At 47.5% G+C, this 15,457-nt stretch overlaps 1 protein-coding gene across 1 annotated transcript in view; it reads left to right on the plus strand.

Moving 5' to 3' along the window:
- Window positions 1-1,235: 1,235 nt before the first annotated feature.
- The window catches only part of Mcoln2 (mucolipin 2), a 35,858-nt gene continuing 21,636 nt past the window's right edge, over window positions 1,236-15,457 (plus strand). Inside the window, exons 1-2 of the mRNA XM_005357404.3 lie at window positions 1,236-1,312; window positions 14,932-15,091. Coding sequence (XP_005357461.1) covers window positions 1,236-1,312; window positions 14,932-15,091 — 237 coding nt within the window. The remainder of the gene's footprint in view (window positions 1,313-14,931; window positions 15,092-15,457) is intronic.

Raw genomic sequence — 15,457 nt, forward strand, 5'->3', positions numbered from 1 at the left:
GAGAGAGAGAGAGAGAGAGAGAGAGAGAGAGAGAGAGAGAGAGAGAGAGAGAGATTTTGACCTGATCGTCCTTGGGAAGTGACTTTTAACAGAGGGTAGATTCGGGGTGGGGCAGAATGAGGCTGGAATAAGCCTTAACGCCAGCATCAAATGTGAGGTGGATGCAGGAGGAACAAGTTCAAGGTCTTCTTTAGCTTTGTAGAAAGTTGGAGGCTAACTTGGGTTAGTTACATGAGGCCATCTCAAAATTAAAAACCAAAAAAAACCAAAAAAAAAAAAAACCCAACAACAACAACAACAACAAAACCGTCCCTGCAGAAAGGGTCAATTATGCTTCGACACCCGTCTTTCTGTACAACTGTTTCTACATAATCTTCTGCAAACTGCCCTTTGCCCTGGCTAACCCTGGGGACCTTCTGAACACGTACTGATGTGCATAACCTGGAAACGGAGCCGTTTTGCTCATCGGGCTCCTGTTGAAGTTCTGGGCTTGTTCTGTCCAAACCGTCCTGCCAGCTTCAGGTGGTTCACGAATGGAGGAGAGTCGTCGTCTCAAAGCTCCAGGTTTCAGACAGCAAGGGGGAAGGGCAGGGTACCGCTGGGGTCTGCTGCTCTGGCTTTGCAGGGGTCTTGCAGACTCTGGCTGAAGAAGGTCCACCTCGCATCTTGTTTTCCACGTGCTTGTCCAACACCTCTGTCATTCCACTGCTTGTCAGGGAATTATCAGAATAAAGACTCTGTAATGAAGAAACCCGTCCCCACGAACTTGTTGACTCCTAGGCGGAGGAACTGCAATGTATTCATCCCGTAGAACACAGTATGGGCACTTAACACGGCAGAATAGAACTGGCCAAAGAAACGGACAAGCCAGGCGTGGGTGGCACGTGTTTGTAATCCCAGTACTTAGGAGGCCGAGGTAGGAGGATCGCTCTGAGTTCGAGGCAAGTCCGGGCCACATAGTGCGCTCAAAAGAAATGCAGCAAATGTATAAAGGGGTCAGACACTATCTTGGAGAGGTCAGGGAATGGATGAGGGCAGCGGTGTGGCGGAGGGCGGGCGGGGCGACGGGGCGGGGTGGACAACGGGAGGCCTCTCAGCAGGCTCCCTGGGCGACTTCCCTTTATAAAGGGCGTCTCCTCAGCCTGCCTCCCGCAGACACCCACAGGCGGAGCCGGGTGTCAGAACTGTGGGGATCGAGGGGGATGGAGGCTTCGCACGTCGGTGGCGCTCGCGCCATGCCTGGAGGCGAGGAGACGCTGGACCTGCCTGCTTGGAACCGCGCCCTGGACCCGGACTGGGACACCCACCACAGGTCTGTACTCCCCCGGAGCGCCACATCTTGTGACCTCCTGGGTTCCAGCGTCATCTCCTTCCGGGACTGCCCCAGCTGCGGTGTCCCTGCGCCCACACCTGCTCCCGGTTCTGCCTTCTGCCTCCGGCTCGCGGTCGCTTAGTTAAAGCTCTTCGCGACACTGGCAGAGCAGCTCCCGGGTCGCCCAGCTCTGGAGTAAGGCAGCGGCAGCCGGTGGGGACGCGGGGGCGTGGCGGGAGAACAGGGCCACGCGTAGCGACCAGGGCTCACACATCCGCGGGGCCCCGGGGCTGCAATGAGAGCGCTGGCTGCGAGGGTAAGAGGTTTTGGATACCTCCAGACTTCCAATTGGGGGATGCTGTCCCGAGGGTCGGGAGATGGGTACGCAGTGGGTCCGCTTTCCAACTCCTTCTTGTTCCCCAGAGCCCTGGAAAGTTCCGAAGGTAGGGAAAGGGCTGGTCCTGCAACCTGACCGTTTCCCCAGGTAAAGGACCCGGAGAGAGATCAGATGTTTTCAGGTTAAAGTCCTGGTGAGGCTTTTTCTGGAGACAGTATTCTGAAAGATCCTGGTTGGCTGAAGGATCCTGGTTGGCTTTACCGGAGCGTTCTTACTACCTTGGGCAGGCCCACGCTAACTGCTTGCACTTAGTTAAATAAGGCCGGGTTTTACATTCCGGAACAAACAGGCCTTTTCTTAGGTGGGAGGGTTACGGTGTGGTCAACCCTGGTTTCCTCGGCTCTATGAAAAAGCGTTCAGTCAAGCCAGATGGCTCTGCCAAGGGGCCCCTCCTATGTGCTTAAACTTGTACAGCAGCTCAGTTGAGGGGAGGACAAAGTGGCCTTTGGCTCCTGCTTGCTGCTCTTAAGCAAATAGCGGTGGGGTGTTAAAGTTTTCTAAGGCAGCCAGGAGCGGCTCCTGCCTTCCCAGCAGGGTGCTCTACAGGTCAGCAAGAAAACCCGAACCAGAAGGGAGTCTATTTAGTCTGGGATGATCGCCTGAGTGGAGAACTTTCTGCAAGGGTGGCATAGATTTCCCAGACCTTTGAAAGACCAATTTTGAATTATAAAACAACATTGGTGGGTTCTCAAGGACGGGGTTGGAGCCTCAACACCCAGGTAAAAGTACTTGGCGCCTGTAATCCTAACGCTGGAGGGGCAGGCGACAGGAGGACCCCCAAAATTCACTGGCCAGCCAGCCTCCCCTAATTTCAGAGCTCCAGACCAATGGGAGACCCTGTCTCAAAAGAGGTCTGCCTTGTTCCTGAAGATGGCTCACTAGGTTGTCCCCACATGCACACCTCGTACACAAATACATATGCATCCCTGAAAAAATGGTGCAGCTTTGACAACTGTAACAAGTTGTGAATGTCACATCAAAATGGCCAGTGTCAAAAAAAAAAAAAAAATGGCCAGTGTCATACAATCTGTAAACTCCTCTCTGAAAGTAAAGGAGTTTTTATTTTATTTTATTTGAGACAAGGTTTCTCTATAGCTTTGGAGCCTGTCCTGGAACTAGCTTTTGTAGACGAGGCTGGCCTCGAACCCACAGAGATCCACCTGCCTCTGCCTCCTGAGTGCTGGGATTAAAGACGTGCGCCACCATCACCCAGCAAGGAGTTTATTTTTAATATGTCACATGAGTAGAAGTGTACCCACTTCTCTGTCTTCTCCCTACATGCACTGTTCTTCAAACCAAGGACCAAATGCCTGTGGATTTATGTGCTCACGCTTCTGTTTGGCCTGGAGAATGTCTGTGCTCATGTTGGGTGCGATGCATAGCCTTTGGTTTTATTTTTGTTCGATGTTGTTTTCCCCAGCACATTGCGTTCAGTGCTTGAATGGTTTTTGACATATTCTGTGTCCTCAGAAGCTGTGTACATTGCTGAAGGACACAGATTAAATGTTTGTGGAAACCGGTTTTGAAGGCTTGCAGATGTGAAATATACCACAGGCAGGTGTCTGGCTGTCCAATACGGGTGGGGGACAAGACGGTTGCTGTAAACTGAGAACGGAAGTGGGGTGGTACAAGAGGTGGAAAAATCGCCTGTGGGTATCAGGGTGCAAACTCGGGCATTGTGTGTACAAGGGACAAAGAATGCAGCTCTCTCTAAGTGGGCTGTGAGCTCTGCCATGTCAGGTGCCGCTCACAGCATCCACGACATTCTAAGCCAACAGCACGTAACCAGGACAGTTGGATAGGCTTTCCTGGTAGAGTCTGAATTCTGCTAAGATTTTCGCTTGTCTTCCTCTTTCAATCCCAAGAGATGTTAAACACCTGCCCGCCTAAACTTTCGCCCGGAACACCTTTCTCATCCAACCTTCCTGAACCAGGTCTTGCAGCCAGGATCTGTTTAAAAAGAAAAGCACCTTTTGTGTGCTTTTCCTCCAAGGATCAAGGCTTTCCCATTCTCCTCTATCAAGGAGATATTATATATATAAAATGTCCCAACACCGAAGTCTGCCAACAAAGGGAAGACTTGGAAGACACTCTGGAGCTGAGAGTCAGGGATGCGCAGTTAGAAGCCAGTCTCCCTGCTCCTTGGCTCCCCTGTCAGTGACATGAAACCTAAATTCAGACTGTTTTTGAAACTTAGTGGGGAAAAAAAAGCTGACAACCAGGTGTCTTCTTGTGGTTAACATTTGTGAGTAAAAACAGTTGCCAAAGAAAACCAATTTGGCCCTAAACACTAAAGCGAGCCTTCTTCAGCTGGGCCTTTAGAGTTGAAGTTCTGAATGTCACTTCTGAGGAGAGAAATGACTCTTCAGAGGGCCCGTGTGTCCACCACAGAGAAAAGTAACTTCATTCCCAGAAGTAGCTACTTTTAACATTTATTTTCATTTGTGTGTTTGTGTGTGTCTGTGTGTGTATGTGTGTGTCTGTGTGTATATGTGTGTCTGTGTGTATCTGTGTGTATGCTGTGCATGTAAGTGCCCATGGGGGCCAGAGAGGGGCTGCTTATCCCTTGGAGCTAGAGTAAAAGGTGATTGTGAGCTCTCTGAAGGGAATGCCAGGATCCATACTCGGGTGCCCTGGAATAGCAATGAGCACTTTTAACCTTGGAACCCACTGCCCCAGCCCCAGACACTTAAACAAGCAGAATACAGCGTTCTACTCAGTGTGGAGTATGCCCATCTGTGTTCACTTGCTTCTGCCGCCACATGGACTTCCCCTCCGATGTCTTATCTGACCTGTCTACAGCAGAACCCCTGTTCTGTTTTGAGCCTGATCCCAGGCTCCCTGGTTCTGAACTCTTTCTCCTTGATGAGGCGAGACTGCTTTGTAGGCACAGGTGTCCAACTTCCTTTCCTCTCAGATGGCTGATTTCATCTCTTCTTTTTCAAAAATTGTGTTTTTTTTCCTCTTTCTTTCTTTGAAATACGTCTTCATGGTTTCAGTTAAAAATTTCTGCGGGGTAGTCATTAGTAACTCCTGAGGCCAGCGATTCTGGAACATCGTCTTCAGTGTCCTAACTTTGGAAGACACGTGGTTTAAATGGTGGACTTCATAAAGAAAATCCTATTGCCCATGGCACATTTCCAAGAGGTGTGGCCCTGTCAGTGACATGAAACCTAAATTCAGACTGTTTTTGAAACAGACCGGCAGACTGAGTCAGCAGGACATTGGAGCCCTATACTTGTTGAAAACTTTAGGAAAGGAAAGGTTAGCGAGGGCTCGCCGTTGTTGCTGCCTTTGTCCTCAGTTCTCAGAGCCCATTCTCCTGTGAAGAGGAGACTGACTCCCTCCTCCTGTGGCCCCAGGAACGGATTCTTCATTATGTTTGCAGAAAGACTATGGCCTGTTGAGGATAAGCACTTTGAACATGTGTGGCTTTACTTCTGCATTCCTGGAAGTCTCGGGCATTGAGGAAGACGGCAGGGATGGTTTCATAGGAACTCGGTGGCCCAGCTGTCTTCAGGGAAACCCTGAAAATTCTGGGTGTCTGTCTTCTGTTGAGAGCACTCGTGGGCAACGGAAAGTCCCTTCAATCTTCTTCCAGGGCTCTTCCTGGGATCCGAGCCACCACGTGGCTTATCTTTCCAGAGATATTTTTAATAGCCTCCTTGACTTGGGCAACGGTTAACTTCTCTTAGAAGACTAAGAATTCATAATTAGTTCATAATAGGAAATGGAGTGAAAAATTCAGGCTGAGTTGTCAGGAGTGGGCCAAAGTCTCCATCTGTGGGACTGGGGACTGGCCATCTGACCCTTGTCCTGGGGCCCTCAGGGCCACCACTGAGGGACTCCACATTTACCCTTTCTTCCACTTGCTCCTCCCACTCAGCACTCGTGAGAAAAGGGCAGGGAGTACCTGGTTCCCTGATACACATTAGACACCCTACTTTGACCTTAGGTTATTTACCTTGTGAGAGTAACTAAATAATTCTCATGTTAATTACCAACATTGAAAAAAAGAGAGAAAACATGAGGAAAATTAAGATTCCCTGGGAAACATTTCCCAGAGGTTTTGTGGGTAGGCAATGCTTTTTCTCTTTTGTTTGCTAGTTCTAGATGTTTTAAAATGGCGAAATATGGGGAGCCAACTTTGGACACATACACTAACATTTAAAAAAAATAATGATATTATACTGTGTTTATTTTATAATCAAAATGTAACAATGTAACATAGGCATTTTCCCCGCCTCACACTCTCAATTCTGGATTCAACGAATATTTTATAGATATTTTAATAGATAGCAGTTACAAAATTTGCAGAAAAATACATAAAGCCTTGGTTCCTTGATCATACAAACACTCATAGATAAAGAACAGATTGGCTGTTAGTACTTCCATTTTTCCCAAGACAGTTTCCCCTGGATGCATAAGAGTTAAGCTGGATTTGTGCCAACCTGATTGCTATAGCAACCTGTTGCTGCTCTCCAGACCCTTTGCCTGTAACTGCTCTGGGCTGTCTTTTTCTTATTAACAGTTTGGGCTATTAGGAACCCAGCACCTATTAACTACTAACAGCAGTAAGCTTCTGGATGCTTCAGTATCATGCAGACCTCCTCCAAGTCTGCCTTTTGGCTCTGCTCGTGTGTGTGACGGCACATTTGCATGTGTGTGGATGCGCATGGGTGGGTCGGCCTGCAGCTGACATCAGTGTGTTCCTCAGTCACGCTCCCCTTTTTGTTTATGGAGGCAGAGTCTCTCATTAAAACTGGGGCAGTCCAGCTAGCCAGCTTATCTAGTTAACCTAGGGGCCCCCAATTCTGCTTCCAGTGAGCTGGGATTACAGAGGGCACGCACGCCTGCCTGGCTTTTGCCTGCTTCTGGGGTCTGAACACTGAACCCCCACTTTCTCAGGGAGCACTTTCCCCTCAGAGCCATCTGTCCAGCCCACTGTCTTTTCACTCTTTGAAGTGTTAAACTTCTGACCGTGTTGTCTACCAGTGGCTTCCATGCCTTCCGAGGTTTGCTGTACTTAGAGAGACGCATTAAATTATTTGTCTATATTCTATAGCTGATGTAGCCACTGATTTTATTTTTTATACAAGCATCTCTTTGTTCTTTTTGTTGGTGGGGTTTTTTTTTTGTGTGTGTGTGTTTTTTTTGTTTGTTTTTTTTTGTGTTTTTTTTTGTTTGTTTGTTTGTTTGTTTTGGATTCTGTTTCTGGAAGGACACTGGCCCAAAGAGCAGATCATCAGAACATCATGGTGGTAACTTATCAAGTTGATTCTATAAAAAAAAAAAATCAAATCGAAACAAAACAAACCCCAAACAAACCAGGAGTAGCAAGTAAAAGAATAAAACAAGACAACAATTCTATCAGCAAATTGGTCACCTAAACCACCTTAGAACCTTCTAATCATCTTGGCTAAGTATGACTTTAATATTTCATTCAGTTGGTCATTTTTCAATTTTCTATTGTTACATAGTTTTATTACTGCTGCTATGGTTTGGTTTTAAAGGGCACTGACTGAGGAAAAACTTATGTAGCCAGAATCGTGGCCTCATTCATTGATTCATTTAGCTTCTTCCAAGCCATTTTCACTGAATACCTACTGTGTTAGGGAGTCTGCCGTATGCTCCAGATACGGAGCAGCAGGGCTTAAGGAAGCTCGTACAAGGAAAACCAGTTGTGATATTGAATCAGAGGAAAGTAAAGGTTACAATAAGGAACAGAGGAACAGAGAGGTGACATGAGTATCTGGGCCTCTCTAGCTGACTGTAAACCCAGCTGTTTGGGAGGCTGAGGCAGGAGGATCTCTAGTTCAAAACCTGCTTGGGTAATGGTGAGTTTAAGTCTAGTGTGGACAACTTAGTGAGACCCGGAGTCAAAGTAAAAAGTAACCGGGGGTAAGGAGTCTAGTCTGTGGCTGAGTCCTTTCTTGTCGTGTTTAAGGTCCAAGGTCCGGTGCGCAGTCCTGCAAGGAAAACCCCCAAAGGCCTCCGTAAAACCATACCCCACCCCCACCCCGAGCTGAGAAACTCCAAGGATAGGAAGGATCCAGAAATGCAAAAAGAGCTGGGGAAACACCAAATGCAGACCCCCCAGGTCGGGGGAATATTCCAGAGCCAGGAGTAACTGGACTGGGCGCAGTGAGGAAGCAGAGTGAGCATGGGAAGAAGTGAACTGTAGTCTTGTAAGCAATGCCCGGAAGTGGTAGGAGGCTCAGCGCTCATTCTGAGAGGAGCAGAAAGTCCCAGAGGTGATTTCAGCTGAAAATGCCGGATTCAGGAAACGAGCTGAAATCAATTTAAAGGTAATTAAGCCGGTCTCTAGCACTGCCCTCTAGCTGTGATGTGGTGCACTAGGAAGCCACGTCTGGGATCAAGTAAGAGAGAAGATGCTGAGGGAGGGGCTGTGGTGGGAGCCAGGAGCACTGAGAATGAGACCTTCAGAAATGCAAACTCGAGTGTCAAGAAGGAAAAACAGACGTCTCGGTAAAAAAACAAGATTTTTGTATTGCGACCAGTCTTGAGCTCCAAGTGTCTAACTTGCCTCCTTGGCAGCATGAGGAGATAGCAACAGGCCACTTCAAAGTCAGTCTGTCATTAGACTCATCCTGTCACTTGGCAGGCAGAGTAAGCATCACCCAAGTAATTCAAAACAATAGCAGCGTGGACTGGCCCCATCTCTGCCAGCAGGAGGCCATCATGCACCTGGTGCATGCATTTTCAGAAGCAAAGGTCAAGAGCCTTTGTCTCAGTCCCACAATGAAATTGGGGGTTACGATCTCGATACAGCTAAGCATCATTGGTAATAGCTTTTCAACACATCAGGTTTCCACGTACTTGGTTCAGTAAAGCTAGAATTGCCCTCAGTCACATGGTAACCCTCAGCCCAATCATCACATGGTCCCGGTTACTCATGGCAGGGTAGGCTTTCTAAGGAGCCAGTGCAGCCATGGCCTACTTCCCTTTTCTTCCCACCCACCACCTGACCAGCCCATCTGCATCCTCAAGCGTTTGCTCAACCATTGTCTGGCCAAGTTTCTTTTCTGTTTCATATCTTATTTTAACGCTGATGGATACTGTGTTTACCTACCCCACCTTTTGTAATTTGGTCCTTGACCAGGTTATTTAGTAAGCTTATCAAAATCCAGGGGTTAGGAATATGGCTCAGTCGGTAAAGGGCTTGCTACATAAACATGAAGACTGGAGCTCAATTCTTAGAATCTCCAAAAGCCGGGTGTGTTGGCTCCTGCCTATGATCCTAGTGTTGGGGAGACAGCCACAGGAAGATCTTAGGATTCTCTGGCCAGCTAGTCTAGTCTAATCTGTGAGGTCCGGCTTCAGTGAGAGGTGTTTTCCCCTCCACCATCTTAGTGAGGGAGACATCTGACATCAACCTCGGGCTTCCATGTGTGCATGCATATGTGTGCACACACACAGAGATACACGCATGTGTACACACAGTGAGGATCATGCATTGGCTTAATTAAACTGATAATGAGTAGGTGCTGTAATTGTCTTGATGGGTTTCTCTCCGTAGCAGAGTGTGGTTACTGCGGTTAATGGGCTGGCGTCATTGGATCTGCACAGATTCCCGTGCCTCAAGCCGCGTTAGAGCCATTCTTTCCTCCGCTCTTGGGAAAGTTTCGCCTTTTTTTCTTAACCTGTTGGTGATTGTTACCGTCGCTGGTGAGAGTTGTGGCATTCCTCCAGCCTTCTGACCTTGTTCGTGCTTATGAAGGGGTGACTGCAGTTTCAGGCCCCTGGCGCCGGTCTCCCAGCTGGTATTCCCCACCAGGGAGTGCTGGGAACTTGTCTGTCAAGCGAATGGATGAGTTTATCCTGACATATCGCCCGCTCTTCTTTTTCTTTTTAGTTTTTCTGTCGCTTTCTCTGCTTTACACCCCTCTATCGTTGCTACAGTGAAGCCTGTACCTTTACAATAAATACCTTTACCTACTAGGCGGCCAGGCAAAACTACAAACTGAGAAGAGAGGAGCAAGATAGTATGTTCAGGGAGGTCTCAATAACTCACACATTTAAACTTTCCCTTTAATCCCAGCACTTGGGAGGCAGAGGCAGGAGGATCTCTGTGAGTTCGAGACCAACCTGGTCTACAAGAGCTAGTTCCAGGACAGGCTCTAAAATCACAGAGAAACCCTGTCTCGAAAAACCAAAACTTTCCCTTTGAGATGCTAGAATTTTTGGACCCAAATACCATTTACTTTTCTTCGAAGTTTAGATGTTTTAAAAATCTAAGTCAGATTCATCTTGAGCATCCATTATGTCCCCTAGCATTTGTTCTGTGTTTCTGCCACCTGCTCCAGCCACTCATTCTTTCCTATGGTTTGCAGGTTGAGCGGCTCCGGGGGTGGAGGGTGCTTTGAAGGAGAGTTAAGCACGTTCAATCCTTCCCAGTACTAGGAACATTGTGGCTCCTAGTGGGTTAAGGAACAGGGCTGGAAAGACACAGTAGTTTAGATAAGTCCTGGCAAGTTTCACTTGCATTCTCTGCCACCTCTTACTGTCTCGGTATTTCAAAACTTTGTTGCTTTTGCTATCATTTTCTGGCTTTGCCTGAGGCTTCTGAGTGTGTGTGTGTGTCTGTGTGCATGTATGAGTCTGTGAGTGTGTGAGTGAGTGTGTGTGCGCATGTATGCGTCTGTGAGTGTGTGTGCATTGTGTGAGTGAGTGTGTGCGCGCATGTGTGTCTGTTAGTGTGTGTGCACATGTGAGTCTGTAGTGTGTGTGCGTGCATGTGAGTGTGTGTGTGCATGTGTGATCCTGTGAGTGTGTGAGCATATATGTGAGAGTGTATTTGTGTGTGTGCATGTGTGTGTGTGTAAATGTCTTGGGGATGCCTCTGGTCTCTGCTCCCCTGGAAATGAGAGTACAGCATTCATCATCATGATTGGCACTTTCACGTAGGCTCTAGGAAATCGGACTCAGTTCTGCTTACAAGGCAAGCGCACTACCCACTATGCCATCTCCCCAGCTCTGGGGCCTTCTTATTAAAGGATCTCGGGGTTGCGGTAACGTCACCTACCATTTCTTCAACACTGAGCGGCTAGTGAGGAGCACACATTACTGGATGCTCTTGAAGCTGTAGGGCTACACTGCATACTCCTCTGCCCCAGGACATACATCAAGTATAGCTCCTGACTCAACTTATTGTGATTTCCCCACTCACATCTTCCAGTGCGTGAGCTTTAGAAGGCACAGCAATGTCTCTAGCAGAAGCTGACCCTCCAGACACTCACTCCACCAACTGCCTTGAATCTTTACTATGGTTCATGCAAAAACAAGCTCTTGTCTCTTAGGTTCAGAATTTCTTACATAGTCTCTCTCTCTCTCTCTCTCTCTCTCTCTCTCTCTCTCTCTCTCTCTGTCTGTGTGTGTATAGGGTTCTCCATATGTCAGGGTTCTAAGGATCTAAAACACACCTCTTTGCGTTTATTCAATGAAAAGTGTACCATGGAATGTCAGCACACATCCTTTAGACTAGAGTGACTGTGGTTGATTTTAAAGTTGTCACCCGCACACCCTCAAGAGCCCCCAGTCATCTTCTCTGGGCTCTAAAACTCCTTTGTGAGGACGCTGTTCTCAAGCTCAGGGAAGACAATGCTAGGTCCCTCCACCTTCCCAGTCAAGTGCTCCTGTAGTATTGACACCTATGAATTATGACCACAATGGCATTCTCCTTGTTCTCTGAGCCCTTTACCTCACGGTCAGAACTTTGTGTCTGGAATCACGGGCACCCTGTGGTGCAACCCTCACTCACCTACTTAACAATGATGTGTTCCCCAAGTCTCACCTGCTGGAGCTTGAGCATGTGACCTTCACGGAACCTACTCATCCCACGTCCTGTCCCAGCACCCAGCCCACTGAGTGATTATTCAGTCAGTTAGGCTAAGGAGCTTCCAATAGCACGCTGAAGGCAAACATATATGTAAAGTCTTTCTTGAGATAGTTTGTAGCTCAGGCTGGCCTGGAACTCACTATGTAGTTCAGGCTGGCCTGGAACTCACTGTGTAGCTCAGGTTGGCCTAGAAGTCCGTAAAACCCTCATGTCTCAGTTTGTGGAGTGTTACGATCATAGACATAAGCCACCTTGTCCAACTTTATCTTTTGAAATGAGACTCATTTAGTAGCTGGTTTCTCATTATTAAAAAGTAGTTTTTAATTAAAGTTTATCTTCTAGATATTTTACCCATGCTGTATGGCATCAAGGCTACTTTCTTTTTCTTTTAACTTTATTTTTATGTGTATAGGTGTTTTACCTGCATATGTGTGCAGTAGCTGCAGAGGCTAGGGGAGGACATTGGATCCCCTAAGGCTGAAGACAGACAGCCGTTAGCCACCCTATGGATGCTGGGAATTGAACCCAGGTCCTCTGGAAGAGCAGTCAGTGCTGTTAACCACTGAGCCATCTCTCCAGTTTCAGCAAGGCTCTTTTCTCAGCTTTCCAGTCCTAAGGCACGCAGTGGTGCGTGCTCGGTTTCTGCTGCATTCTAAGTGCTTTCGTTACTCAATTGCCATCAGTCTGGTTCTGTTTATTCGGGCACTGACCATATCTTATAAGTTACACGTTAGATTGTCCCAGTCCCTGGAGGCTCATCCACTGCGTATCTCAGGACGCAGAGCGAAGCTCCAGTTCAGAACCTCCAGACTCAAGCAACCCAGCACTCTGAAGTACCACAGGCACCTAGGTTTAAGTCCCACTGCTCTGGTTTATGGCTTAGTATGTCTGGGGATGTGGTTGTGTTTTCATTTCCCCTTTCTTAGGAAATAGGACCTGGAGTGAGTCTGGTCTGCGGGGTAGCCTTAGGAGTGCTTTCTCAGCCTTCTTCCTGAGAGGGAAGGGCTTTGGGGTACATATCTGCAAGAGGGGAGAATCTGCTGCCGGCTCGGGGTAACACACATACACACACACACACACACACACACACACACACACACAGTCCCAGAGTGTGTGAGTGGCATTTGGCAACAGCTGTAGACACAGGTGAGATAGCCCCGGGAGCTGCCTACTGTTAGACCCTCCAGTCTTTACGGGCCGTCCCCATCCACCTTCCAGCAGCATGGACCTTCTTCAATAGGAACTATTTTCTCCATGTCTTTCTCTGTCCTGGCTGGTTTTCTGTCCACTTGACACAAGCCAGAGTCATCAGAGAGGAAGGAGACTCAGTTGAGGACGTACCTCCATTAGATCCAGCTGCAGGAAATTTTCTCCTTAGTGATCAGTGGGGACGGGCCCACATCTTTGTGGGTGGTGCCATCCCTAGGCTGGTGATCCTGGGTTCTAAAAGAAAGCAGCTGAGCAAGCCAGGACAACACAAGCCAGTAAGCAGCACCCCTCCATGGTCTCTGCATTAGCTCCTGCCTCCAGGTTCCTGCCCTGTTTGAGTTCCTGTCCTGACTTCCGTCAGTGGTTAAGGGCAATGTGGAAGGGTAAGCTGAATAAACCCTTTCCTCGCCAGCTCACGTTCTGGTCATGGAGTTTCTTCACAGCAGCAGAGACCCCAGCTACTTCACTCTCCCTCTCATCTTCTCTCCCTTCACTTTTCTTTTAACCTTCCCCCCTTCCCCCCTCCCCCTCCCCCTCCCTCCCTTTCTTTCTCTATCCCTCCCTTCCTATCTTCCTTCTTCTTCCTTTATTTCTTATCTCCTTTTAAAATTTCTGGTAGGACGGTTCTAGCTAACATAGTGTACCAATCTTAGAAATGACATTATAGTCAGGCGATGGTGGCGCACGCCTTTAATGCCAGCACTCGGGAGGCAGAGGCAGGCGGATCTCTGTGAGTTTGAGGCCAGCTTGGTCTGCAAGAGCTAGTTCTAGGACAAGCTCCAAAGCTACAGAGAAACCCTGTCTTGAAAAACAAAAACAACAACAACAACAACAAAATCAATTTAGAAACAGAAAACCAGGGTGAGCAAGATGGCTCTGTAGGTAAAGGTAATTGCTGTGGAAGCTGGAGACCGGAGTTCAGCCCCACATAGAGGTGGAAGGAGAGAACTGGCTCCGTGCAGTTGTCTTCTGAGTGCTCACGCATACCGTGATGTTCATACCCACCCTATCATGTCTTTCAGCTTCTTTTGAAGTTTTAGTCCAGGTAGACAGCCCAGATCGTAGTTGTATAGGGTGTTATTTAAATAGGAAGGCCAAGCTCACAGCACAGCCCACCTGTTTCATCTATGACCTCTGATCTTGTGTCAACTCTGTCCCAACAGGAGAACCATATCACAACAGTCCAATCGTGATCATGCTGATTACATTCTACTGCTAAATATACCTTATGCATTGTTCTATGATGCTATATATAAAATTTAGATTAATTTTCTATTGTACATGTTCTATGCTACATTATCTCTTAGTAAAATTCATGTTTTTAGTGTTAATAATTTCTATATGGCCAGCATATTTTGTACTCCTCACCCTGAAGACTTAGCTACGAACCATGTGTCTCATCAATTATGGTCCTGGTTCCATGGCTACCTCTCATTGGTTGTCTCTGGCCTTGATGATCACGTGTCCAGCCATCAGTTTGGAGTTGACGAGCCAAGTTGACAAGAATATAGCTGGGCGAAAGCAGAGAGCTGCTATCCTACCTCTCTCAAGTGGTTTATATTCTGGCCTTAAATATTTATTCTTAGACAATTTCGTTCATGTATATAATGTATTACTATCATACCCATTCCTCGCCACTCTCTCTTCTGGAATCTTGTAATCATTGGTATTTATCCATAAATGGGGGACATAATTCTTCTCAGAGTTATAGGACGAAGATTCTCTAAATCCTTAACGATTTAATTGTCGATTTATATAAAATGCCAGTCATTTCAAACCCAAAGTGTCATGATTGATTTCCCTTTTGTTGTTTTTGGAATAGCATACTCACACACAGAAACTCACATTTTCACACTCTTCTCCCAACCCGTCCACCCACACTCTTTACAACAGGAGATACTGTACAGTAAGACGCAGGAAATGCCAGGCAAAGCTTTTGATTCTGACAACAGGCATTTTGAGTGAGATGGGTTGCTACTTGCAAAGGCAGGTTACAAAGGAGTGTAGGCCCCTTTGGATTTCCCTAGACAAGAGGTCACTGGTCTGAGAGATCTGTGTCTGGGAACAGGTGACTTCTGTGAACAGGAAGTGTAGGCCAGGAGACTGGGAGAAACAGGCTGTTCCCGGGTGTTTAAAAACTGTCTTCTGTGGCAGAAGCGCGATGGCATCTCTTGATTCTGAGGTGAAGGAAGAGCGTCTGAAGGAAGACCTGAAGTTCTACTTCATGAGCCCCTGTGAGAAATACAGAGCCAGACGCCAGATCCCATGGAAGCTGGGCTTGCAGATTCTGAAGATAGTCATGGTAACCACACAGGTAACTCACACAAAGACTCCTCCCTTTCCCGAGATCCAACCATCTCCACCTGTTCTGTCCTTGCTTGTTTATCTGCAAGACTCACGCTGAAGTTCATGAGACTGAAATTAAGTTTCCTCGGAGGGCAGAGGGCAGAGGGCAGAGGGCAGAGGGCAGAGGGCAGAGGGCAGAGGGCAGAGGGCAGAGAGCAGGACGAAGTTCAGTTCAGAAGACCTGGTTTCAGTAAGAGTTCATGAGGCCACGTCTCCACCGGAGCTGTAAAAAACAGATAAAAGAAGATCCATGTAGAAGGGGTTTCTTAATCTTCTCACCCCAATCCATGCAAGGTGCACAGGCTGCCAAGGAGTTCTCAAGAATCTATTTTAC

Source organism: Microtus ochrogaster, chromosome 21 (assembly GCF_000317375.1).
Source record: "Microtus ochrogaster isolate Prairie Vole_2 chromosome 21, MicOch1.0, whole genome shotgun sequence".
NCBI classification, from domain to species: domain Eukaryota; kingdom Metazoa; phylum Chordata; class Mammalia; order Rodentia; family Cricetidae; genus Microtus; species Microtus ochrogaster.